This window comes from Haemaphysalis longicornis, unplaced genomic scaffold, assembly GCF_048455015.1.
Source record: "Haemaphysalis longicornis isolate Haplotype H1 unplaced genomic scaffold, Haemaphysalis longicornis Haplotype H1 scaffold_6, whole genome shotgun sequence".
NCBI classification, from domain to species: Eukaryota; Metazoa; Arthropoda; class Arachnida; order Ixodida; family Ixodidae; genus Haemaphysalis; species Haemaphysalis longicornis.
The window spans coordinates 5,847,255-5,873,135 of NW_027526407.1; the positions used below are offsets into that span (position 1 = coordinate 5,847,255).

A 25,881-nucleotide genomic window follows, 5' to 3' on the forward strand; every position below is an offset into this window, starting at 1 on the left:
CAGGGTTTCGCACTGGTCGTGTGGCCTTTTTAGTAGGTCACGAATTCCGGTAAGAAGATGCTCAGGAGGACTGTAAATGTTATACACGAACACGCCTGGTTGGGATTTGTTGGCAGGGTGAATTTCTGTAAACGTGTGGTCTACTGGGCTTGCTAGGGTTCTTATTTGCGCAGTAACGACCATACGAACGAGGATTGTAGTGTGGGAGTGCGGGTTTGACGTATAAGCCGCGTAGTCGCGGAGCTGAACATAGGGAGCGCCGGTTTCTTGTAATGCAATGATGTCCGGTCTGCTCTGTTGGGCGAGCGGAAGAAGTTGGTCACGTTTATTGGTATACAAGCGACAATTTCATTGCCATACAAGCAGTGTGTTCGGAGGTACGGTGGTCTTCTGGTCTGGCGGGAAATAAAAGGAGGAGACCTCATCGTCGCAATCGGGGGGCTTCATTTGTTCAGGGTAATGAGGCTGAGGATCTTGATTGAACTTGTTGTGGTTTTTGCCCTGGGGCTGTTCTATTTGGTCTAATCGGTCTTCGCAGTTTTGGAAGTGGTGTTCTATTCGGCCTATACAGGAGTTGATGGTTTTGACAGCGCCTGACAGATAGGCCTTGATGCCACATGTGGCGAAGTTTATCAATTTGTGCACTCACGGTAAGGTGAGGGGGATATCTGTAGGCATCGGGTCCTCATGGATAATATCACCATGGGAGGAGGCAGGAGTAGAGGGTGGTGCTTTCTTCATTGAACTGGAGGTAGTGTTCGCCTTCATGAGTTGTTTTAGTTAATTGATTTGGGCTTGCAATGCATTATTCTGGTCTGTTTGTTGAGACAGCTGATTTTTGAGGCGTGCATTTCCTTCTCAGAGGAGGGTTACTGTTTCAGGTTCTGGGGAGGTGGTTTTGGTTGTGTCGAGGGTACTTGGAGGGGTATGTTGTGGCGGGGCAGCAGTGGGTGGAGGAAAGACAATTGTTGACCAGCTCACCTTTGTTGAGTCAGCGGGTGATAGTCTTCGGCAGTCAGCTTGTGTTAACAAAAGAGGCGTTGATAGGGGATGGCTGATAACGTTTCGGAAAGCAGGGGTGGTGATGGCGTCATCTTGCGTTTCCATTCCCTGCTGGTGGTAGTGTGAGTAAGTGACCGAGTTTGCAGCAGGGCACACAGTCGTGGGTGGGACTGGGGTTGCGGGTGTGGCACTGCGCGCAAATGTTCCTGTAGGGATCGTGGCAGATGTCTTCACCAGTGACACAGTTCGCCGCACTGAGCACAGCGCTGATACGTATTGCGGCAAGGCGACAGCATCTTAGAAAAATTGCACGCTCTCACATAGAATAGAACGTGGGGTCTGTCGAAAGTAATAAGTGCTGCTTGTGAGTTCCCGAGCATTCTGATGCCCAAGATGGGTGGTCTGGTGGTATGAATGGTCATGCGCAGTTAATGCGGGGTTGTGCCTTGGGTGATACCCTCAATGACGCCTCAGATATACCCGGAGGGGATTCATGTAGGCCGTAACTTGGTACGTAGTAGATCCGAGTTGGATAGCGGTAAAGAAACGGAGGGCGTCAACGACGGCTTCATTGGGAGTGCTTACCGCAATGAAGCTGTGTTGGGCTTGGGGTTCGACCGTGACTTAGGAGTAGAACTGTGCGGCTGGTATGTTGCTGTCGACTTGCAGGTTGTTGGTCATTTGGTTAGTGGACCAAGCACCGGTCAGAAGGCACTAGCCTAATAGTCTTGTAGTCTGTGGCAGGCAGTCGGCGAGCAGGAGTTGCACGGGAAGTGGCAGGGTGAACGCTGCGTTCAGGGTTTACTTGAGGCGTACTCAGAGGGTTTCGGTTCTTGAGGGCTTGTCTTGTGTGCAGTACTTGTTTACAGGGGTCGTCGCGTGGTGACGACTGTTCATTCAGTCGATCAAATGCAGGTGCCTTAGTGCTTGAAGGAGGCTGAATGCGTTGCGATAGATGTGGGTCCGGCGCAGCTGCTGGCAGCCGAGTGCGTGCCAAGAGCGTGACGCAGCGGGGGTTTGCGAGCTAGGCCTGAAAGGCCTAACGAAGTGAGGGGCGTGGTCCGATTTTGAAATGGGGATTGCTGACGAGTGGAAGTACGGATCCTGTTGTGGGTGGTTTCCAGGCAATCCGCGTGACGTAGTGATTTTGACTCGATAAGTGAAAATTACCGGTCAAAATAACAATCGATCCGGGAGCCGACGGGAAGCGTGTATGCATGACGCGGCCATCTAGCGGCAATTCATATACTTTTTGAAAAACGTTCAAGTGTGTGGAAGAGTACCTAGCAGGGTTGGGATGTCTTTGGTGTTGGGTTACGTTTTCAGTACAATCACTCTAAGAAATCGGGGGAGTATTTGAAGAGTTCAGCAGTCATCTAGTATTACAAGCTCAATTTTTCCTAGTTCCAGTTTTTGCTCTCCCATATTTATTTCAAATTTTCTTAATGTGTCCTAAATAAGAGCTAGCTTTTTAGTCCTTGTGAAGCACTCAGTAATGTACAGAAGGCCATTTTCTTTTAATCGAGAACTTTTACTATTGTCCCACGACCGCATTTCTACTGCGGCTTTTCGTGCTAATGCCTGTGCCTTTTTATTTGCTGGACGTAATGTCAGTCTTATTGTCTTAATTTATTGTTTGTAGTTTCAGTGTTTTCAGTTGGCTTGCTGAATTTCTTTTTGGGAATTTTTCTCGAAATGTGTCCTAAATAAGAGCTTGTTCTTTTGTGTGGAACAAGTAGGAAACATGTTACCAGCTGTGATTTTATAATTACAAATGAATTCCTTTTTGTGCGAATGTGCAGAACGAACCGTTTGTTAAGTGATGTGTTCTTGGAAAGGAGGTCTGAGTTCGTTTAATTATTTTTTTCTATGTTTTGAAACTACTTGTCCTTTGCTGCTTGCTTATAACTGTACGGTATCGTCGTGGGGAAGGGGGTGTGGTAGTAGGCGGAGCGCAAACACGCTGCCTCACGGAGAATAGCAGAACGCGCTTTGGGTGCAACGGGTCGCTTTTCAAGGAAGAGTAGTAGTACCCTTCTTCAGTATCCGGTAATGCCGACCCCTATTGAGCTATTTACTCTTACACAGAATGACCGAACGCTGGTTTGGAGATGGTATCGTAGTTCTCATACAGGGTTCAGGTACTCTGCATCGAAAGGAGCAAGTAACTCCAACGAGGAGTCTACCGCCTCTCGTTTTGGTGGCGACGCGACACTTTCCGGGAGATTAGCCCAATGCTTCCAAAGGGATTGAGATAGGGGACAAAAGGTTTTACTCCTAGACAGTGTGCCAAACACTCCGTCATTTCTTAGAGTATATAAATATATGCTTGAGTTTTACGTTACAGTCCCTGTATCAGATCGTTATAAATTCTTGATAAATTGTAATCTCTGTTAAATTGATTTTTTGTGTCTGTATGGGTTGCTTCGCAACAAATTTAGTCCGGCAGATATCAACATCAACTATACTCGGGCACAGCTCAATCACGATGATGGAAGTTGTGGCTGCTCCCCATCATCTTAGGCAGCCATTCCTTCGGGTAGCACAAAGCAAGCCTTACGGCCAGTATTTAAAACACGACGAGAGTAGTTTCAGTGAATTTGCAGGTATAACGAACTTGTAAATTACTGCAGCGATGACAAACCAACTACACAAGATGGCTAGGCGATTTCATGAATTCCGCGCCATCTCCTCCCAAAATGAGCTCTTGGCCTGACAACCGAAGTCGTCACTTCGGTGGAGAGATAGACTGAATGAGCTAATGCATTTTTTAACTTGTACCTGAGTATAGCTTTTTAAAGCACTATTTACAGCTCTCAAGTATTCTAGATTTTGACTGTTTCACTTTAAGCGACGGTCGTGCAAGCAACACGGCCCATTGAACATAAGTCCGATCTCTGCGCTTGTCGAATATAGCCAATGAGTCGCCATTTGTTTAGCAGTTTCATCGGACAATTGAACAGCTTTTTTCAAACGTTGGTGGCTTTGTGCCATCCCAAACATTAACAATTTTGCTTTCTTGTCGGAAAGACAGGCGTTATTTGACCTACCTGAAGCCTACCTGAACCTGAAGCGTTATTTTGCCTACCTATTTTTGGCGTGTAGTACGCGCTTTGTATTGCCTAAATATCCAGCAGTTAGCCATAACTTTAACGAAACGGCCACCCTGGTGTTTCACCGCCCCCTTCTATTTTTCCTCCCGGCAACTGCTTCTACGCGTATAACCTCAGAAATAACGACTTCTGACATCATAACTCGTATGCACATTGACCGGTAAAACACAGTTCCTTCTTTTGAAATTTTTACCGTGGTAGTAGTAGTCATATTCATAAGCATTGATGTCGTCTTCTTCCTCATGCATGACTGGCTGTACCGGATTCTTTCCTGCGCAGACTTTCAGCTTTCTCCCAAAATGAAATGCTTCCGCACGCGCTACAACCGTCGGCACCGGGATTGGCGAACTCGGCGCATGTGACGCAAACGTTCATGTGTTTCTCTTTTTAGGCGTGGAAGCACGTGAACTGTTTTATTGGTATTTTTGCAAAAGCCACACGTACCCCTGGTAGACACCGGGCTCTCCTTGTGATGCTCGTGCTCACGAGCGCGGAAAATGGCGGGAGTAGTTATAACCCGCCATGTTGTGACGGCGCCGCACACCACACACATTACGGCCAGCAGAAACCCCTCCGCTGTAATAAGACGGCACCTATATTCTTATTTCACAGAATTACACACAAAAGATGCCAAAAAATACAACGCGGGTGTAACGCACAACTACGCCACTTAATGTCGTTACTCAGATCGCGTCTAAATCTGCTTCACTTTTGTCAATATATAGGTATGCAGCAATCAGTTCTTCTTCCGGCCGAGCCCTGGGGCTTGCCGTTGGAAGTGAAGCTCATGCCAGAATACCTTAGAGAGCTTGGATATGAAACGCACTTGGTCGGCAAGGTGAGAAGATATTTACTTATATTTATACTACTTCCCGAGGTATACGTTCTTGGTTTTATGTGGTATATATATCCGTTGTGGTACCACTCCTGGTGCTGTGTGTTGGAACACTACACAGATGCTTTTGTTGCACCCATGATCAAATTTGCTGCCCTTTGTGAGAGAGTTACAGAACAAACACAGTCACTGTAAGAGGTGACAACTGAACATGCAAACGACCCTCCTGATGTGGGTACTTACACCCCGGGAACATTTAACTTGACACCAAAAAAACTTGGTATTTACAGGAAAAATTCGTGGTGCAGGCATTCGCAAAGACAAATTTTTGTGAAATGTTCTTGGTATAGCTAGTACTTACGCCTTCCGGTGCCCCTGAACCATAAAAAGTGTTCTAATTTTTATCACTAGGAAACTTTCAATTTAAAAGGGACCATCAACGCTAATTCTACGGTGTTGTAAATTTGGTAAAAGCACTTGGCAAGGCAGAAAATGTTTATTTTATATGTTCCGAACTAGCAAAAAGCGGCATAATGTTTGTCTAACTAGTCATTTATGGGTTTGAAATTCTATCCTGGCACAAATCGAACGAAATAGATTGGATGCGCAAAACGCTTTTGTTAGAAATTGCGACACAACTTACAAATTTTTTGGAGCATATGTACATATCTAAACGGTATACCCTCGGTAAATATTTACGAGAAAAAAGTGGTGTGAAATGTAAACAGCGCAGCGGAAATTTTAAAATTCGGACGCGCGACTGGCATTAAAATTATATAGTTATTATTAACTAAAACGTCTAGCGACCATTTTTGTTGCTTGACAACACTAGAATTGGCAGTGTTCTGTTAAGATTTTGATCAAACGTTCGCGCGCGTACCAGCTATTGTATGAGAGGCCTTCTCCCGAAACGTCTCATTCTTGTACACTTTTGTCGGCACAAGCGTTGCCACGGTGCCAAAGACGACGCAGTTGTCTTCAAGAAAAACAAGTTTATTGGAGCGAACTTGTGCTCCCCTAACAACTCAAAGAATACAAGGCGGCGATACAGCAATCAAAAACGTGACATGCGTAAATTGGTGTCGGCGATTCGAATGCCATGACGTCCGCTCTGCAGGCCCTTCTCTTGGCGCGAGTGTTTCTGGAACTGTCGATTTACATTCAAAACATTGTAGATCAAAGAAAATCATTGTGGGTTAGTGATGTTAGGGCGAGACAGTCTGCTTATCTGAATGTGATAGCCCGTGCGACGTAAATATAAAGAATGGAAGACGCGCTTCGCTTGGGACGCAGATAACACATCCGGGCATGGCCGGGTAGCAAAAACAAACAATAAACTTATAAAGGGTTCGCGGCATTACCCCGCCCTCTAAGAGTGCATCGACCCAATGCCAAATAAGATTCTAAACAACAACAAAAAGGTCCGTCATCTTGCATAGTAAGGTTTGAAGAGAACCACGTGGACGACTTCAGGTCGCGTGCATCGTCATGATGTTTGCATCGACCCGATGCAAAATAAGATTCTAAACAACAACAAAAAAGTCCGTCATCTTGCATAGTAAGGCTTGAAGAGAACCACGTGGACGACTTCAGGCCGCGTGCGTCGTCGTGATGTTCCGGAATCACCATCGGGGATCACCTCGTAGGTAAGTTGGCCCGCACGTCATAGAATTTTGTAAGGTCCAAAATACCGTCGCAGAAGCTTCGCACTTAGTCCGTGTCGTCGGATGGGAGTCCGAACCCAAACACGATCCCCTGGGGGGTACTCGGCGTCTCGGCATCGGAGGTTGTAGCGCCTGGCACCCACCAGCTGCTGGTCCGTTGTACGAACTCGAGCGAGCTGGCGGGACTCCTGCGCCCGCTGAAGGTATCCTTGGACGTCGGGGTTGAGGTTGTAGTCTTCTACATGTGGAAGCATGGCGTCAAGCATCGTAGTCGGCAGTCTTGCGTAGACAAGCTCGAACGGCGTCATCTGCGTAGTTTCGTGGATAGTCGTGTTGTGCGCAAAGGTGACATACGGGAGCTTTACGTCCCAAGTTTTATGTTGAACATAGACGTACATTGACAGCATATCCGCGATCGTCATGTTCAGACATTCTGTTCGTCCGTCTGGGGGTGCTACGCCGTCGTTTCTCGGTGATCTGTGTTGCTGTAGCGTAAGATTCTTTGCATAAGCTCCGCAGTGAAGGCCGTTCCGTGGTCCGTGATAAGGACTTCGGGGGCTCCATGTCACAGCACAACTTCGTTTATGAAGAACTTGGCGACTTGTTGGGCAGTCCCCCTGGGAAGAGCGGCGGTCTCTTCGTATCGCGTCAAGTAGTCTGTCGAGTAGTCTGTCGCTACAACAATCTACTTGTTCTGTGATCGTGACGTAGGGAACGGGCTTAGAAGGTCCATTCGAATCTATTGAAAGAGCCTCGACCGGACGGCAATCGGTTGCAGAAGTCCGGCGGGTCCTGTCGGCGGCTAATTTCGTCGCTGGCAGTCACGGCAACTCCGAACGTAGTCAGTGACGCCGGATGTAAGGCGGGGCCAGAAGTACTTCGCCTTGATTTTTGCTATAGTGCGAGCTGTGCCGAAATGTCTAAAAGCCGGGTCGTCGTGGCACTCTTCCAGAATTTCGTCATTGAGGTCTGCGGGGACGACAAGTAGATCAATCGTTCTCGTTCCGGGGCCTACATTCTTCACGAGGAAGGAGTTTTTGTGGCTGAATGCTGGTAAGTTCCGCTTGAACGATCTAGGCACGGGGACATTGCGTCCTTCGAGGTAGTCAATCATGACGCACAAGTCGGGGTCGGCATGCTGCTGGGCGGCTAGGTCGCTCTCAGTCGCGACTCAGAAGAACTCCCTGTCTTCATCGGAGTATTTTGGTGGTGGGTCGACGGGGGCACGTTACAGGAAGTCGGCGTGGGATTGTTTCCTGCCGGATTTGTAGACGATTGCAACGTCGAACTCTTGCAGGCGCAAGCTCCGCCGCCCAAGACGGCCAGAGGTGTCCTTCAAATTTGTGAGCCAACACAGCGCGTGGTGTTCTGTAACAACTTTGAATCGTCTACCATACACGTATGTGCGAAATTTTGAAATCCTTCATATAAGAGCGAAGCACTTTTTGTCAGAGGCTGAGTATTTTTTCTCCTCCATCGACAGTCCACGGATGGCATAGTCGATTACTTTCTCCCCGCCGCTTTTCTTTTGGAAGAGGACGGCACCCACGCCTACATCACTGGCGTCTGTGTGCATTTCCGTTAAGGCGTTTTCGTCGAAATGAGGGAGCACGAGCGGGTTTTGCAGGCGTTGTTCCAGCTCGGAGAATGGTTTTTCTTTGGTGTTTTCATATGCGAAAGGGGTGCTATATTTTGTCAGGTGCATGAGGGGCTCTGCAATGTGTGCGAAGTTTGCGACCAAGCGCCGGTAGTAAGCGCATAGTCCGAGAAATCTTCGCACGGCCTTTTTGTCTTTCGGTCTGGATAGTTCGCTAGGGCTGATGTTTTCGCCGTGTCAGGCAGGACTCCTGCGGCGTCGACGACGTGTCCCAAAAACTTGAGCTCCTCTTAAGCGAAGCGGCACTTTTCTGGCATCAGCGTTAACCCCGATATGCGAATAGCCTCGACTAGAGACTCCGATCTTGCGAGGTGTTCGTTGAAATTTCGGGCAAATACCACGACGTCGTCGAGGTATACAAGACAGGTGTACACTTCAGGCCACCTTACACAATATCCATGACTCTTTGACACGTTGCTGGTGCCGTGCACAGCACAAACGGCATCATCTTGAACTCGTATAGTAAGTCCGGTGTTATAAATGCACTGTTCTCTCGGTCTCTCTCGTCCACTTCAATTTGCCATTAGCCGGTATTCAGATCCATCGATGAGAAGTGCTTCGCATGGTAAAGGTGGTCGTGGGCGTCGTCGATTTGTGGCAGGGGGTACATGTCCTTTTTGTGATTTTGTTCAGTCACCGCTAGTCAACGCAGAACCTTAAAGTGCCATCTTTTTTCTTCACGAGTACGACCGGCGCATCCCACGGACTGTTTGATGGCTGTATAATGTCGTCGGTGAGCATGTTGTCGACTTCAGTCCAGATTGCTTCACGCTCTTGTGAAGAGACGCGGTACGGTGACTGTCGGGTAGGTCGGGCTCCATCTTTGGTTATTATCCGGTGCTTCGCCAGAGATGTCTGACGTAATTTTGAGTTTGACAAAAAACACTCGCTGTAGCGACACAGTAAATCCAATAATTTCTTCCGTTCTTCTTGCGGCAACGCCGGATTCACGCCGAAGGGATTCGGAAGCTTGAAGGTATCTTCGGGTAAGCGTTCGAAGTCGGCGACCGCGATCACTTCACTTGTTTCTTGCGTTTCTTCGAGGAACGCAATAGCAGAGCCCCTGTTTAAATGCTGGTATTCCTCGCTGAAATTAGGGACGAAACTTGGGTCCCTAGGTTCGGTTCCGGCATCAAGGAGTGATCGGAGGATAAAGTTATAAACTTGGAATGTAGATCAGTATTGCACCGTTGTTCGTCAAAAAGACCATTTAAGGATGACATCGCCGGAGCAGTAAAGCAAAATGACGAACGTCGTAGGGTACGTTGTGCCGTCTATGGTGACACGCGATGTGCACGTTCCACTTGGAGTCACGAGGTGGCCTCCTGCTGTGCGAATGTGTGGACTGTCCCATCTGGTCATAACGTTCCTCGACGTAGACGCAAATGGTCCACTCATTACTGAGTAGTCGGCTCCCGTGTCTATGAGGGCGACTACATCAAAGCCGTCGATGGACACCTTGACGTGAGATGCCGCCTTCCTCGAGTTCCGTGTGCGTCGGGGCGTCGCATCTCGGCTTGTACTTGCTGACGGTCACGCACTGTGCGTCGTCGTTATCGTGGTCTTCTCAGCGGCAGATTCGGTCATGTCTGATAGGCTTCGCACCGTGTGGCTTTCGTCGTGTTTGGGAGTCTCGTCAGGGTTACGTCGGGTCATCGGCCTGGGGGCATGTCGTGAATCACTGTCTTCCGCGAGTAGCTGCGTCGTTGGAGGGTTTTCATTTTTCCACCGTTGTGCAACTTTACCTCCCGAAGTTGATGCTTTTAGTTTCCCTGCGTAGGATGGGGGACCTTTCACGTGAGAAATCAGCATTGATACTGCGGCTGGGCGATTGGTATTGGTAGGGCGACCACGAACAGTTGGAACGGGCTGTGCCACGGCTGGTTTGCCATAGGTAGTCGTTTATCTCACGTGGTCCTTGCTCAGGTAGAAGGCAAGGTGCGTCGACGGAGAAACCACGCAGTCCGAGTCTCTTGTATGGGCAATGACTGTAGATGTGATCGTCCTCTCCGCAGTGGTAGCCCAGTGGACGATTATCGGCGGTTCGCCAAACGTCGGTCTTTCTCGATATCTGGTTTTGGGCTGTGGACGGTGGTACGGTGGATGGCGGTGACAGTGGGGACGGCGACGAGAGTGGACGGGGGTACGGCGGAGCTTTTTGTAGACGTGCTTGAGCAGGGCGTTGGCGACGAACAGCCGTGGAGTAGGTCATCGCTTGTGGCTTGTGGGGTGCCTCGGGTGGCATAGAAGTGCCCAATGCGTATTGAACCTCTTCGCGGATGACGTTAGTCAGGGAAGCCACTTGAGGTTGCGGCGGGGTCGGAAAACGCTTCCAAAGCTCCTCCCTGGCCACTGCTCGGATGGTCTCGCGCAGTGTGTCGGAGCTTGTAGCCGATCGTCTCGGCTACACCGATCGTCTCTGAAACCAGCGCATTGGCCCGGTGATCGTACTGCCTTGTTCGAACTTCCAGCGTCTTCTCCATCACGGCCACCTCAGACGCGAATTCGGTCACCTTCTTAGCAGAGTTGCGGACAAGGCAAGCAAAAAGCTCCTGCTTTACCCCTCGCATAAGACACCTTAGTTTCTTTTCTTCTTTCATCTCCGGATCCGCAAGTCTAAATGCCCTCTTCATCTCAACAAAGATCACTACCTCTTCGTTGGGGTGTTGCGGGCACGTTGCTAGCAAAAGGGCGGCTCGTTCCTTTTGCACTACGGTGGCGAACGTTTTAAGAAACTCGCTCTTGAAGAGAGTCTAGTCAGCCAAAGAGCTTTCACTGTTCTCAAACCAAGTTCAAGCTGCATCCTCCAAATAGAAGAAGACATGCCGACACGTTTCTTCGTCATGCGTCATGCCACCTGCTAAAGATCCGAACACGCTCCACTTTCTCCAAAGTGTCCTCACGATCTTCCGTGGGTGATCCATGGAATGATGGTGGTTCCCGGGGTTGCTGCAGAACTACAGGATGGCTCGTGGTCATCGTGGATGCGTTGTTCAAGGCAACGCCCGTGACGTCTTCCGCCTTCAATTTATCTGGCAGTAGTCCAGACTACGGCTATGGGACTTGCTCTCGGCGGCTGGCACGAGTTGGGCTTGCTTGACGACTTGAAGAGGGTTGATGGTGCGTGTACCCTGCACCTCACCAGATGTGACGTTGCCAAAGACGACACAGTTCTCTGCAAGAAAAACAAGTTTATTGGAGCGAACTTGTGCTCCCCTAGCCACTAAAAGAATACAAGGCGGCGATACAGCAATCAACAAAGTGACGTGCGTAAACTGGTGTGGGCGATTCGAATGCCGTGGCGTCTGCTCTGCAGTCTTTTATCTCTTGCCGCGAGTGTTTCTGGAACCGTCGATTTACATCCAGAATTGTAGATCAAAGACGATCATTCTGGGTTAGTGAAGCTATGGCGAGACAGTCTGCTTATCTGAATGTTAGAGCCCGTGCAGCATAAAAATAAAGAATAGAACACTCGCTTCGCATGGGGCGCAGATAACACAGCCGGGCATGGTCGGGCAGCAAAAACAAACAATATACTTATACATGGTTCACGGTAATATGTTCCTACTAGCAAAAAGCGGCATAATGTTGGTTTAATGTGTCATATATGGGTGTTACATTCTATCCTTGCACAAATCGAACGGGATAGATTGGATGCGCAAACTGTTTTTGTTAGAACTCGCTACACAACTTGCAAAATTTTTTGGAGTATATATACATAAATAAACGGTATACTCCGGGGAAATATTTATGGAAAAAAGCGGTGTGAAATGTAACCCGCGCAGAGGAAATTTTAAACTTTGGACACGCGACTGGCTATAAAATTATATAGTTGGTATTCACTGAAGCGTTTAGCAAGCATTTTTTTGCTTGACAACACTAGAATTGGCGCTGTTTTGATAAGATTTTGATCAATCGTTTGCGTAGCAGCTACTGTATGAGAGGCCGTCTCCCGAAACGTAGCATCCATTTACTCTCCAGTCGGCACAGGTGATGGAGAGTCGTGGGTTGCCTTTGAACAAATAAGTTTTGTTTGGATTACGCCCGGCAAATTGTTGGCAACAATGTTTCTGTTGCTGCTCCTGAACAGGTGACAGACTTTGAAGGGGCAGTCGGTATTCAGTAGCCTGAGCGCGGGACTGGGTTCATCCCGGCGCTGTTTACGGCATACGTAGGTTCCTAAACATTTTTTCGCTAGACCTAGTCATGCGGCAATTTCACTTTTCCTCCGATATGCAGATGCTAGGATGCTGTAGGGAACAGTAATTCGCATCCAAATATTACTTCGCGTTTTGTGGGGCACACTTGCAACGTCAAAACAGTGGTGCTGTTGTCATGTGCTGTGCGGTATCAGGCGGCTGTTGTGAAAAGTACTGCAAAGTCGTGGAGCGCGGCGTAACCAGGCAAACAAGATTTGGCGGCTTCACCCAAAAATTACAGACGCTTGGTGGCGGGCACCCAAGGTTGCCCGCATGCGTGCCACGGCTGTGAATACAACCTATACCTGCGTAAAAATCTCCGAAATTACAAACAGGATGAGATTCTGCAATTTACTTGCAATTCCACTCCAGCTATTCCTACCTGTATTGATGTCACGTCGCGCATTTTCAGATGGTGGCGATCAAAACGTTGAACACAAAATGAAGACAGTGGGTAATTCAAATACTTTGGTTTCCAACGAAAACACGCATACACACAATACAAGTAATTTTTTTTGAATTGCAAGAGCTTGCCCTACGGCATATCTGGAAGATTTAAAGGCCCAACTTGGCAACAGTTTCCCTTAAAAATCCAAAAAGAGACCAGTACTGGGGTCCCCATATCCAACGCTTAAAGTCTGGGGTCTCTGAGGTGTTGAATTCGGGCATTTCTGAGACACGAGGAAGTCCACAGCAGGTGTTTAACGTCAGCATCAGGCGCAAGAGTCACAGACGAGGCAGGTGTCCGCAAGCGGGGCGTGATATCGGGAAGGCCAAGTGTGCGTAACTGCTGTAGAATACGGCACCCCATCTCGAAGCCTTCCCAGCAAGACCTCTGGGAGCCTACTGGGGAGGTACGTTCCACGCGGTGGAAGAAAAGCACGCGTGGCGCGGCGGAGGTTGCCTTTTTCTACCTACGGTTCTTCTATGGTAGATACTCGAAAAAGTGGTAGTGGCTGTGGGAGGTCTCTTCGCTGGCAGGCGCGATCTGCCGCAGTGGGGGCAGGAAGCATGTCCCGGTGAATCCACAACACATGGACAGGGCATGGGTATGTGTCCATAATCACCTGAATGCATGAAGCCAGGCTAGTACACCGGGCAATGCGTCGTAAATCGCGAATCGCTGCCGTTGAGTCTGTAAAATTTCCAGCATCACCGCCGTAGTCACTGTCGATGCAAGTGCATGTAGACCACCACGAATGGCAGTAAGTTCTGCTAGCAGGCTAGGTAAAGCACGGAGGGGCTCGTACGCGCAGCTTTGTTTCAAGGCAGTGCAGGACGGGCAGGTCGAGGCCGTGGTTACGATGCTGTCGTGTGGCCCGCCGTCCACAAAAGCCGAGACAACCCGTTGCGTCGCAGGTACCCTCTCAGGAACACGAATGACGGTGTCCGGAGGCTGATGTAAGCCAGAGGTACGGACATAGAACCTTGTTAGAGGCTTGTTGTCCGTAACCTGATGGTAGAACCAAGGCGGCCTAGCGGCCGGAAAGGCTGGCTTTATCTTGGGCGGCTGGACCATTCGCGCGGCGAAAGGTGCCGCCTCTGGAAATAGTCGACGTTTTAGCACGCAGGTTGGACGACGGTTATGAATGATTTCACCGAGCATGTTTATTTGAGCTTCTGCTTACCGCTACGGAATTACCGTTAAGTGGGAAGGCCAGTGATAATGCGCGTGGCGCCCCTATTACATCCTCAAGCCGATCCCAGTACACTTGCGTCATGTGATGAAAATGTTCCTGGTACACGAACCTTTGCTGTAGTACGGATCGTACTAGGGGTCGGGCAATCGCCAAGCAGGCCCCACCAGAATTCTGAGAGATGCGGCAAACGAGGTGCAGTAGTTTTCCGGCTTTCATTCGAGCAAATCGCAGCAAGTGCGCTGCCCACCGTGAGACCGATATCTCTAAGCCCAGAACCCGAAGGTGTCCGACAATGGGAATGGCGGTACCACTCAGCTGCAGTACGATCGGTGATACTGCAAGGCAGCGACGGCCCCAAGTGTTGGTGACTGGAAGCGCAGCAGCCTTCTCTTGGGAGAGGGTGAGGCACACATACTCAGACCACTTATTGCAGTGTGTTAACGCTAGGTGGATGCCCTCGGCTTGTCTTGGCAGGTCTGGATGGACTGTCCATATAATAATGCCATCTCCGTACATGAGGAAATATGTCTTAAATAGTGGCCAGGTACAGATCTAGTGGCAACAAGACGATGTTAAAAAGTAGCGGACACAGAACAGACCATTGTGGCATGCCGCGCACTGGTTTAAAGGGCCAAAACTTCCTTTGTTGAGGCATACGGCAAAATAGCGGTGTTGTAGGAAGTGCTGGACAAAGACTCAGACTTCGTCTGGGAGGCGGAGACAACTCTAGAGCTCTAAGATGGCAGCGTGACCAACATTGCTATACGCCTAGCTTGTGTCCGTAGCAAGCACAGTCCTCACATGGTACAACAGTCATTGTTATCTTAACCATAACCAGGTAGTTCACTGTTCCCATTGTTGAAGGCTATCCGCAAGGCACGACAAAATATATTGAGATGTTTGCTCTGTCAGGAGCGCCTGTGCAAGTAGTGTGATCATGGTTAAAAACTTCGTACTCAACAGGTAATCATTTGCGCGCTCTGACAAAAAATCATTTCCGCATAACAATTTTGCGAAGCATTGCTACTTCGAACAACGTCGTCATCTTCTTCAGAAAAGGTAAATAAGATCTTCACGCATCATGTGTTTTTTCCTTGTGCAAACGCTAGCAGTGTAAGCTACAATAAACATGTCAAGTTAATAGAAGCTTGTGACTGGCTAGCCTCCGCTAAGCCAGATACAGATAGTCCTTACAAGTATTTGCAAACTCTTTTGGGTTGCCTTTTTGTAACACTCGAATTTAGAGGAGGAAGCGCGGTGATTACTGGCCCAGGTAATTGAAGCTCTCAAACCTCTCTTTCGACCGAAACAAGTGTCCGAAAAGCATTTGCAGGTACCACGAACTCCACTTTGCACAACCAAAGAGTCACAAGAAGTGCTTATTCTGTTCCTTCTAAATGTGGCCTACTGAAGCTCTTCGTTCCATAAACTGACATCAAAAGACTGAGGAACGGTTTTGAAAAGGGTAATAAACTTTTAGGCACCCTACAGTGACGTAACTCAGTACTTTGCAGTTGGGCAGTGAAGGGCGGTAGTTATAAAAGTGGGTATAATGCAGCTACAGAAGCGCACACGGAGCCTGAAATACTATGCATAGAAACAAATGCACACTGACCGTACCAGTCTTCACACAAGCAAGCAGATGTCACAAGCCAAGGTCAATCGCCGAAGATTGTGCCACAAAGAGACAACTTAACAAGAAGATTTCATGTTCGAATGTGACTTTGTGCCTCAAAACGCCCGAATGGGCGTCCCACAAATAAAAATGGGCAACACCACCATATGAAGACGAGCGCGTGTCAATGAAGTCACAGCGCCCAATCAGGCAATGCCTCAATGACGTCTAAGAAAATAAAGCAATGAGCTTAAGACTACCGGCAGACGGAAAAGAGATGAAGGCAAGAACGACGCAAGGGGACAACAAAGGTCCGGAGAGGGAAACCAAGGGTGACGCTCAACGGACATCGACGGTGCGATAACATCAGCGGGAGGGTGCAGACCGCTAAGCCATCCCATCCTTCCTGTCACGACGCCTACGTGCCCTTTTGTTGCCACAGCAGCGACGGGCGAGTGCCTTCACGTAGAGCCAGCCTGGTCTAAAAGTTACCGGCTAGCTAGGGCAACACAAAACGCTCAACAATAACACAATGTTCAACACAAACCAACCAAACAAGAAGCTTCACTGATAAAACCTAGGATTGAGCGGGGCCTCGATGATAGGCGAGTGAGTGACAAAACAGAAGTTGGTCATCAATACGAAAATGCTCTCAAAGAGAAACGGGTTGTATGTAAGTTGAGGAAGAAGATAGATATCAAGTAATCGCTCTGCAGTTCCGATGCGAAATACAGACTTGACGTGACCGCCAATAAGACACGTACAAGAAGAGGACAAATCAATCACAAATTCAGCTTCAGATGTAATCGTGGCACTATGCCGACAAAACCGCCCCAGGGTTGGTCTATATATTTTCGAAACACAATCGTAAGATGTAACAGTGTACAAGGAGACATAATATAATGACCATAGGGATTATATTCAGGGCTATGTTGCCTCATCAAATACAATGCATTTGCAGGAGCGTTTTTGTGATTTTGTGCGAGCAGTCTGTGAAGGTAAGAAGTGAAGGACGATGCTGTGTTTGCTGTGCAATTGGTGAATGTTTTGCAAACAGATAAGTAGAGTGCCTCGACCAAGGAAAGTGCACTTGATATCGATGTGGCTCTGTGGGGCAACGCAAACGTATTAACGACGTGGTTCACATATTTGTTACATCATCAATTTGCCATATAAAGGAGGCAAACGGTGGAAAAAAACAGAGCTTCGTGGGGATACGGTGGATTTTGTGCTGTCTTTGGCAAGATGAAGTAGAACCAAAAATGGTGATGTGTCTTCGGGTTTCTGTACGCTATAGAGAAATATTTTAGGACTTGTAAATAGCTGCGTTTTTCTGGCTTCAAAATGACGGGTACATCAAAACACATTTGTAATACAACGGCATTGGAATCAGTGTTTTCTCTTCAAACTGCTTAGCTCGTTCAAGCCCATTCATCTGGAAGCACGAGTAAGGCGGCATTGTCACAGACCCACCAAAATGTAGCCAGTGACCACAAACTCTTTGTTACTGATACACCACTGAGGGCATAAATGACGTCCACGGGGTTTTAAAAAGCTCGCTTAAAGGGACCCTGCAACACTTGCCATCGACTACTAGTAATGTATTTTGGGATAAAGTCTATTCTCCTAGAAATCTCCTCCCGCAAGAAATATGAAAATCCGTTCACAATTAACGAAACTACGCGCGATGAGAAATCGCGCATAATCGTTCCCTCTCAACTCGACCGCGGAACGCGACGAAAGCTGCGCGCTCTCTCCCAGAGAGGGGGGCGGCTCGCGGCGTTCTCTTCGGCGGCCTTCGATATATCACATGCCGGGTAGTTTTCTCCTTGTCTCCGCAACGCGGAGGGGCCTATTTCCGGTCTGGTGCCACAAAAAAGCAGGCATCGGTGCCTGCTCGCAAGTGCGCGCTCGGGCTGGTAGGGCGTTTTTGAAGCAATAAACGTTTGTAGTCGAGTGGTCCCGTTGAAAAGGAAGTATTGAGCTCATCACTCAAAGTCCGTGCGCACTCAAAACACAAAAGAAACGACTAAACTGTGCCTACAGGTTCAGGCATAGAAGAGGTTCGTACACAGCGATGACGACGACGGTAATGGGAGAATCTAGCCGCGAAGTTGACCAGTGACAGCCGATCGGGCAGCCATGGCCTATGTGACGTCCCTTAGGCCATGCACAATAAGGACAACTGAAGAGAGAGCGGTTGGTTTTTCCGCGTCTTTCACATCGATTTGCGCGCTCACCGCTTCACGTGCACGTGTAATATTTGGCTCAGGTATTCCTGGCAGTGTAATCTAAACGTCGCGCAGGTTTACTTGCACTGCTCAAAGAGTGTTGCAGGGTCCCTTTAAAATCTGCGCGTCCCGCGCCAGGATTACTGATCAGCTTTACTTTTTAATGATCAGTAATGTAGTGGTGCCGGCACGTTACCATGCCGGTAATGTTCTTATATAATTACCACAAAAAATGTCAAATAAAACGTATTCCAAGTATACTACAGAATCCTAAATGTTGAAGCAGTTTATTAGCAGGCGCATTTTTTTTGCAGTAAACAAAACTGTACTCTATGCAGGGCACCTACAACAAAGTATTTCAAGCCATCTGAATCAAAGATCTTACTTGCTTAGGAGTTCCTTGTGCACTGGCAAAAACGTTTCGGTCGTTGTATTTTCAGTGGCACCTTGGAAATTTTGCGGTTCAGTATACACCAGTGCACCGTGGATTTGATACTTTCTATGGCTTTTACGGTGCGGAGGTGGACCACCGCTCTTACACTGCTACAATGGTAAAATACTTCGGAATTATTTACGATGTCTTTTCGTGGTATTGACTCGAATATTATTATTGTGGTACGGACACCAACTTGTGAAAGAATTCGTAAATACCTTGAAATAAAGGTAAAAATAAAACTCCCCTCATCATGTATATTTCTACGTGTATGCTTGTTGTGCTACTGAATCAATGTGAATTTAAAAAGGAGAAATGTTTCTGTCAGCCACAGCAGACTCAGGGATCGTTTTTCACGATTTGTGGAAGCAGCAGAATTTTATATATACGTCCTAATTACCGCAAGAGAACAAAACGTGCACGAATTTTATCCTCTATACTTATAAATGATGGTCAGTAATCTAATCAGAGAGGGAGTGCAGAAAACATGAAAATAGTGCTTAAGTAACTACAATCAGTAAACACGTCCATGGGATAAAAATAAATATGAATAAATTAAAGTTCCAGGTTTAAGCATGCTAAAACCTCCTCTTAAGCTTACGAAAAGAAATGATCGAAGAAGTACAAAGATATAACTACCTCGAACAGATGGATAGTGCCTAACGAAACCACGAGAGAAAAATCCGGCGCAGAATAGGTATGGATTGGGGGGCACTCGTAAAGAACTCCCAAATAATGAGCAGTGCCTGCGCCACTACAAGAAAAAAATCGGCAACCAGTGTGTGCGGCCGGGAATGGGAAACGGAGCTCAAACTTGGCACGATACTAAACAACGAGAAAGAAAATTAAGGGCGACTCAACGGGCCATCGAACGAATACTGTTAGGAATAGCACTCGGGAAGAGAAAACATGCTACCTAGTTCAGAAAGCAAACAAGAGGGTAAGATTTCATCGTGCCAATAAAGAAAACAAGATGAACTTCTAGGGGGTGAACTAAAGACAGTCGGCGATAAACTGTTGTCTCGGGCAGCCCTGGACCGGAGCAGTTGCAGGTTCATGAGAGAGACGTTGATACTGCATAGGACCTGGATAGGCTTACGACGACGACGACGATGACGATGACCAGCAATACTTTTCCTTGAAAACTTGTGTTATTGTAATATGAGAGTACGAGTGTTCACGAGGTTCTACCTAAATATATATCGTTGAGATGCCCTGGCAATTCATTATTTTCACGAACTCTAGACGAGTTCAAGAGTAGATGATGAGTTCAAATTGAAACATTTACTTCAGTCAGAGTTCAGGTTACGTAGCAAGGTGACGTTCTCGTATTTTGACAATTGCCATGAACATTTCAAACACGATTGCTTTATTAAGTATTAGGCCACGTGAATATACAGACGCAGAATATATTCAAAATCATCTTGGTTTAAATTAATTTGCACGCGTATGCGAATAGATTTTGAGTTGTTTATTCTTTCTGTTTTGTGCTATATCAAAATGTTTGTTTTACCCCTAGCAATGTTTTTTACGAAACCTAATAAAAAGCACTCTCCTAATCAATATAAAAATACATGTTTTATATTTTTATCAGATAATACTTCTTCCCAAAAGAGTGCTTCAAAAGGCTTTCGACTTTAAAAACAATTTTCTGTGCGAATCTAACCGAGAAAACAAGCACAGTAAAATTGTTTTGAAACCTCAAAACAGCAATGGCACATAACTTTCTAAGAGCCCTTTCGGTAACGTTTTTGCTAGTTAGCGACAAAGTTTTCGATGAAAGACATGATGTTAATGCAAAAAAAAATAAAACTGTGCTACCAAGCACGCATACCTGATAAGAAGTATAACGTCGGGTTATGACAGCGGTAATATTCTTATTATCCAGGTTTTTACAGCTTTTAACTATGGTCCGCCTGGGAGGCCGGTCAATATTCGTTTATGTTGAGGTACTTTACTCGAAATAACGCTGAAAATATTTGTTTTACGTCTTGGAAATGGCAAAGCAAGCACGCAGCCAGATGGCTATAAAATTCTTCGATAAAAAGACCACCAGGTTTTTATTTTTCTATTTGCATCTTGAAAAGCGATACAGTGGTTGGCGATGATCGTTCACCACAAGAAAAAGCTCAACAAGCGTGATGGGAGGTTTCAGCAACGTGTTCCGTCTAGTGGGAGGAAATATGTGGGTTAAAGAAACCTTTTCTGGACGAAATGTAGTGACGATATTGGGACTCGATGCGTATTACAAGAGTAGAGTTTAAGCCTATGAAAACCCACGTAATACCAATTATCATCTTCTTAATAATTTTTTTGTTTCATGGCGCCTTTGGCTCGCCAGTACAATAAAACAGGACTTGACTTGTGGGTCGACACAGAGCCCCTTCGGAACGAAAGCGGACGTTATTCTACAACACTACTAACTGAGCGAGCACTGAATGTGATCAAAACACGTAACAAAACAAAGGTGAGTCCCCTCTTCTTTTTTTACTACTACGAACAATAAAGATGAGAGCTGTATATGGGGAGAGGGCTCTATAAAACAAATAATGTTTCCAATTCAGCGCGTAGTGAATATGCCATATTCCTAACAATGAACCTCGGCAGAACTTTATAACGCAGTCGTTGATCGTTGCATAAAAGCTTTGTAATAGGTAAGTCAATTCGCAGTACAAATTACTTCCTTCTAGTGTTGTTTCTTGCCACACGTTTGATATCTATCATGTGCTACTTTTGGTGGTTGACTGATAGTTTTTGCCTTGCAGCCCTTGTTCCTTTTCTTCAGTCAGCATGCGCCCCACTCAGGATGCGACATTCCCCTCGACGCTCCTGCTGAGAACATTGCAAAGTTTTCTTACATCACAGAAAGGAACCGTACAATATACGCAGGTAAAGCCTAAAACCTCTGAGCACAGGATAAGCCGTACGGAATAACCTTCCGGGCATAAATTCTCTCAAACATTTTGAAAACAATGAACACGTAATGGTGTCAAATAATATGAGTGCTCGGAGATGTTTTTTGCCCTTTATTTTAAGAATGGTTAGAACGAGTAACAAAAAAGAAGGCAGAGTAGCAATTCAATATAAAACCGTCCTTTTGAAGTTTCGAATGCTGCGTTACCGCCTACCGTCGTTTACATTTGAAGAATACCGGTTAGTTGTGTTAAACTGCATATTTAAACCCAGAATATACCGCAAAAGTTATTGCAAAGAGCCCGTGCCCTTGCATAATTTCTCACCTGTTCAGTATTGTCCACAGTAAGGCGGTTTAAATATAAACAGAGGCGATGATGCTTATGTACACATAAATAATATGCCTTTATTTGGAGGTGCAATCGCTAGCCAGTTAAGAGGAATGATAAAAATCAGAACAATTACGCGAACTGTGCCGCATTAAAAAAGACCTCATTTGTAACTTTTTTTTCCCTAAAAACAACGCGAGCCAACCGGCTAAACAAAATAATAGCTTCAAGATCTATTACCTAAAGCTCTCGGAGCACTAACTGATATGTAGATTACACGTGTGGGCACAGAATTTTGATTTTTTGTAATCTTGCACAAAGATTCACTCAGTGAAGGTAATGATTTTTGAGCATGTCAACCAGCGGCGCATGAAAAAAACTAGGACTTTACTGAGCATTTAAACAAACAGAAACGACTTGCTCGGCAGGAATAAATGGTAAAGTCGTTCTTGAAAGGGAAAGTCTAGACCTTTTACGCCGTGCGGAGGAGGTTACCAGTACGGAGTAAACTTCACATAGGATAGTAAAGAGTTTGATGAACATCCGAAAACTTAGCATTGTTTACAAATACTTGTTGCGCTTTTTTGATTCCGAGGTTAAAATTCCAAGCGATATATCCCTATGGAAGTTTAAACTGTAAAAAAATATTCCAACGTTTCAGTCAATCTTTCGCCATGCCGGAGCAATGTAGAGCTCGAACCCTTGCGCACGCCTTCCCATGGCGTTTAAAGCCCACAAGAGGACATTTTTTTGCATGCGCGTCGGGCACTGTGCCACCCGTGCTTCGCTTGCAAGCTGTGGTTGTAGAGACAATCTTGCTAGAGTAACATCATTGTATGCATGTTTATACTTTTTACCACACAAGCAGCATTCGAACTGCGCTATTTTTAATTTGTGTTTCTTTTGGCCTCCGCTAGCCGCAAACTTTATAGACTTCGTAGTCACAAAATGAGGCGAGATGTGCTTGGACAGCTGACTCGAAGACGCAAGTGGCAGGCGCTTCTTCGAATCCACGTTTTAGTAGCAATGTCGCCATCTTAGCTTCGTCAGTGCCACCTCAGCCATGGAGTCTTTCACTCGCTTCTGTCGCTCTAGGGACCGACTGATGGGAAAATGTGTTGTGAAATTGATGTGAAAAATGATGTGAAATTGATGTGACTGATGTGCAAACAAAAGCTTGATGTAGTTGGTCTTCAAAAAAAGTTAAGTCATAGAATACAGGTAAACAATCCATTCAGTTCATAAGAGTATGAGACTCGGGTTTCAGTTACCCTACGCCCTGCCCCGCCAAATGGCAATATTAAAAATTAGGTTCGAATAGTGCGGGCCGCGTGACAGGTGTTGCGTCAAGACGTAAGTAGGACAGGTGCTCTAGCCGGAAAGAAAACTATTTCTAGAGACAAAGTGCCGCGTTTTTACAGTACGTTTTTAAATATTTCTAGCCAACAAACCAAGCGAATGCAACAAAACCAACGCACTATGTAGGCGCAAGGAAGCCTGTCTAAGTTGTTTCTTTTAAAAACAAAACGACAACGATAAGGTGAAAATTCAGGCTATGAGAGAAGACATTTCCCTTCAGTATTGCTAGGGTTTCGCCTTCAAAGGACATACGCAGGCTTAAATTTAAAAAATAATTTTATCCGCCCTGAAGCATCTTTTCTTCACAGGCAATAAGAAAATTTTGAGCAGTGCGTAAAATACCACAGTCGCCTAGGAAAATGGCAGGAGCAGTATCATAGCTTCAGAGTAGACAAATACTTAGCAGGTTTGTTGCGGAGAAAATATATTGTTTGTATATTAGCGTTCTTATTTTGAACGAAGAAGCAATATATAGGCATAGGCGATTAAGCTAATAAGTGCTGTAACGTAGTTTTGCATACAGAAAAGAATCTTAATTTACAAGGGCAAGTTTTTTCGAGTCCTTCCATGTAAAACAGATATAACAATAAGGGTATAAAAACCGGAGGGAGGACACTATTTCTTGCTATTTTATATATCACATAAAATTATTTCTATCGCCGCTATTAGGAAAATTATTTACTAAAGAGGCTGGGCAAAACATTGAACTTTATAGTAAACAAATGTATGGAATGTTAACCTACAAAATCTCCTTGGAATCCTCACACACTGTAATTTAAGGTATATATTATTAGGACCCTAGCATGCATACTTTAGGGTGGCGAATATTTCGGCTGCAGTAATTTGATATTTGAATTCAACTGTGCAAAGGTCACTTCAGATTTGCGCAGTGATTTAGGCGTTAACCAAATAATATGACATCCACCACATACGGCGACCCGATAAAAAACGGCTAAGAATAAATTTTACGAATTGGCCTGTGTGGCCCCCGAAAAACATTTCACTCTTACAAGTTTCCGATGCGTGAAACAAAAATACTCCCAGTATAAGAAATGGTACGATAGTCACAGAATTGGGTAATGTATACTCATCGCCAGCTCCTTAAGTTCCAAAGCGTTTGCTCTTGTATAGTATTGCCGTTATCCAGTATTGCCGTTATCCCTTATGTAGTATTGCCATGGTCAAGTATTGCTCAATAATAGGAATCATTTTATTAGCATATCGCACGCGTTACACTTTCGGGCTGTTCCTTTGGCAACCACGGGCTTTACATACGTTTGCTGGATACAACCGCTCAAGTATTTAAAGCAACCTATACACCGAAAAAGTATCAACCCTTCCTAAATGATTTGGCATAAAAAGTTTTCTACCATAAAAAGTTCTCCTAAATTGCGTCAAACCTTCCCCTAAAGTGAGTCCGATTTCGCACAAAATTTCAGAGACCCCATTCACAAACGAACGATGAACCAATGAGATGCTTTTTTTGCAAACGCATGTACGAACGATATAAAGGTAAACTGGCACGTGGTTGTTAAGATAAAGGTATTCTAGTGTACTGCTTCGTCAAATTCGATGCATGTGTTGTCGATCCCAGTGCCGTTCCTTTATCACAATTTTCCAATAGCCGTTTTTACACAATCGGAACCAGCTTTTGCGCACGCCCCGTGTGTTCAGCAATCTTATCAGAGCTTTTTGGATGACCAACTACTCTACAGGGGAATGAATGAGCCTTGTGAAAAAAAGCCATCATTCCAATTAGGCAAATTGCGGTTTAGAAACGAGGACTGTGTCTAAAAAAGAGAAATATTGTTATCGCCTCAAGTTGGTTCTCTAGCACTTCTTGTGCCGTCCGCATTGGCTTAGTGAATCGGTAAAGAAATGTTTGTTTGCAGCAGGCTGATGACGACACTGGTCTTTAAAATATACTTCTTGGAGGTCAACAGCTAAGGCAAACAGACGTTCACGTTCAAGCGTGCCTCGAACTATGAATAAATTATTCGCAAGGAATGGTCATCCTCGCCGCCGGGTTTCACTAGAGATTCGAACACAGACAGACGTCTTACTTGCAGTTTCTTACTGGCTGCGTGGTGAATGATATTGCTACATTTTTACTTAAGAAGGTAGTAGTAAGTTAGATATACAAAATGAACTGATGTCCATGTGAACTTCAAAAGGTTGTAAGAATGCATTTTTGTGTCACCTAATGGGTACATGGATTGTTAGAAACAGATATTGTACACGTAAGGACATAAATTGAGAATCAGCGGAATCTACAGCCGCCATTCTTTGATTCTTTGTTCCTACCCCAAGCAATATTGGTAATGCGTTTTTAAAACATGACTTTTATCGTGTCTGAAGGGTCTAGCTCTTTTGTGTGACGAAACGTTTTACTACTCGTCTAACTTTTACCGTTACCTATACAGGCATGATGGACGCGCTCGACCAGTCCGTAGGCCTTGTAGTGGAAGCCCTCAATGCGGAGAGAATGCTGGAAAACTCGATTGTAGTATTTCTGTCCGACAACGGGGGCCAGCCTTTTGGTCCACACTCCAACCGCGGCTTTAATTGGCCCCTTCGTGGCTTTAAAGGCAGCGTCTGGGAAGGTGCCTGTCGAGTGCCAGCTTTCTTGTGGTCGCCCTTGCTCAAGAGGACGCGAAGGGTGTCTCAGCAGATGATGCACATTGTTGACTGGCTACCCACACTTTATCACGCAGCTGGTAAGCAGTTTGTCGCTGGCGCCAACTTTTTACACCGAAGGTTCATCGGAAATTCTTTTGAGGGTAAGTTGCGCTTCTTATGAACACTGAGGCGGACATGGAAAAAACATGTAGACTTTCACGAAACGCGCCGCTTTTTCGTGAAAGTCTACGTTTTTCCCGTGTGCGTCTCAG

General features: G+C 46.1%; 1 protein-coding gene across 2 annotated transcripts in view; it reads left to right on the plus strand.

The window, feature by feature from the left end:
* LOC144142215 (arylsulfatase B-like) overlaps window positions 1-25,881 on the plus strand; it is a 52,672-nt gene that overhangs the window by 22,613 nt on the left and 4,178 nt on the right. For both annotated transcript variants that reach the window (XM_077673573.1, XM_077673574.1), the window contains exons 4-8: window positions 4,841-4,953; window positions 18,397-18,507; window positions 20,731-20,856; window positions 21,155-21,278; window positions 25,414-25,707. In XM_077673573.1, the coding sequence (XP_077529699.1) occupies window positions 4,841-4,953; window positions 18,397-18,507; window positions 20,731-20,856; window positions 21,155-21,278; window positions 25,414-25,707 (768 nt within the window). The remainder of the gene's footprint in view (window positions 1-4,840; window positions 4,954-18,396; window positions 18,508-20,730; window positions 20,857-21,154; window positions 21,279-25,413; window positions 25,708-25,881) is intronic.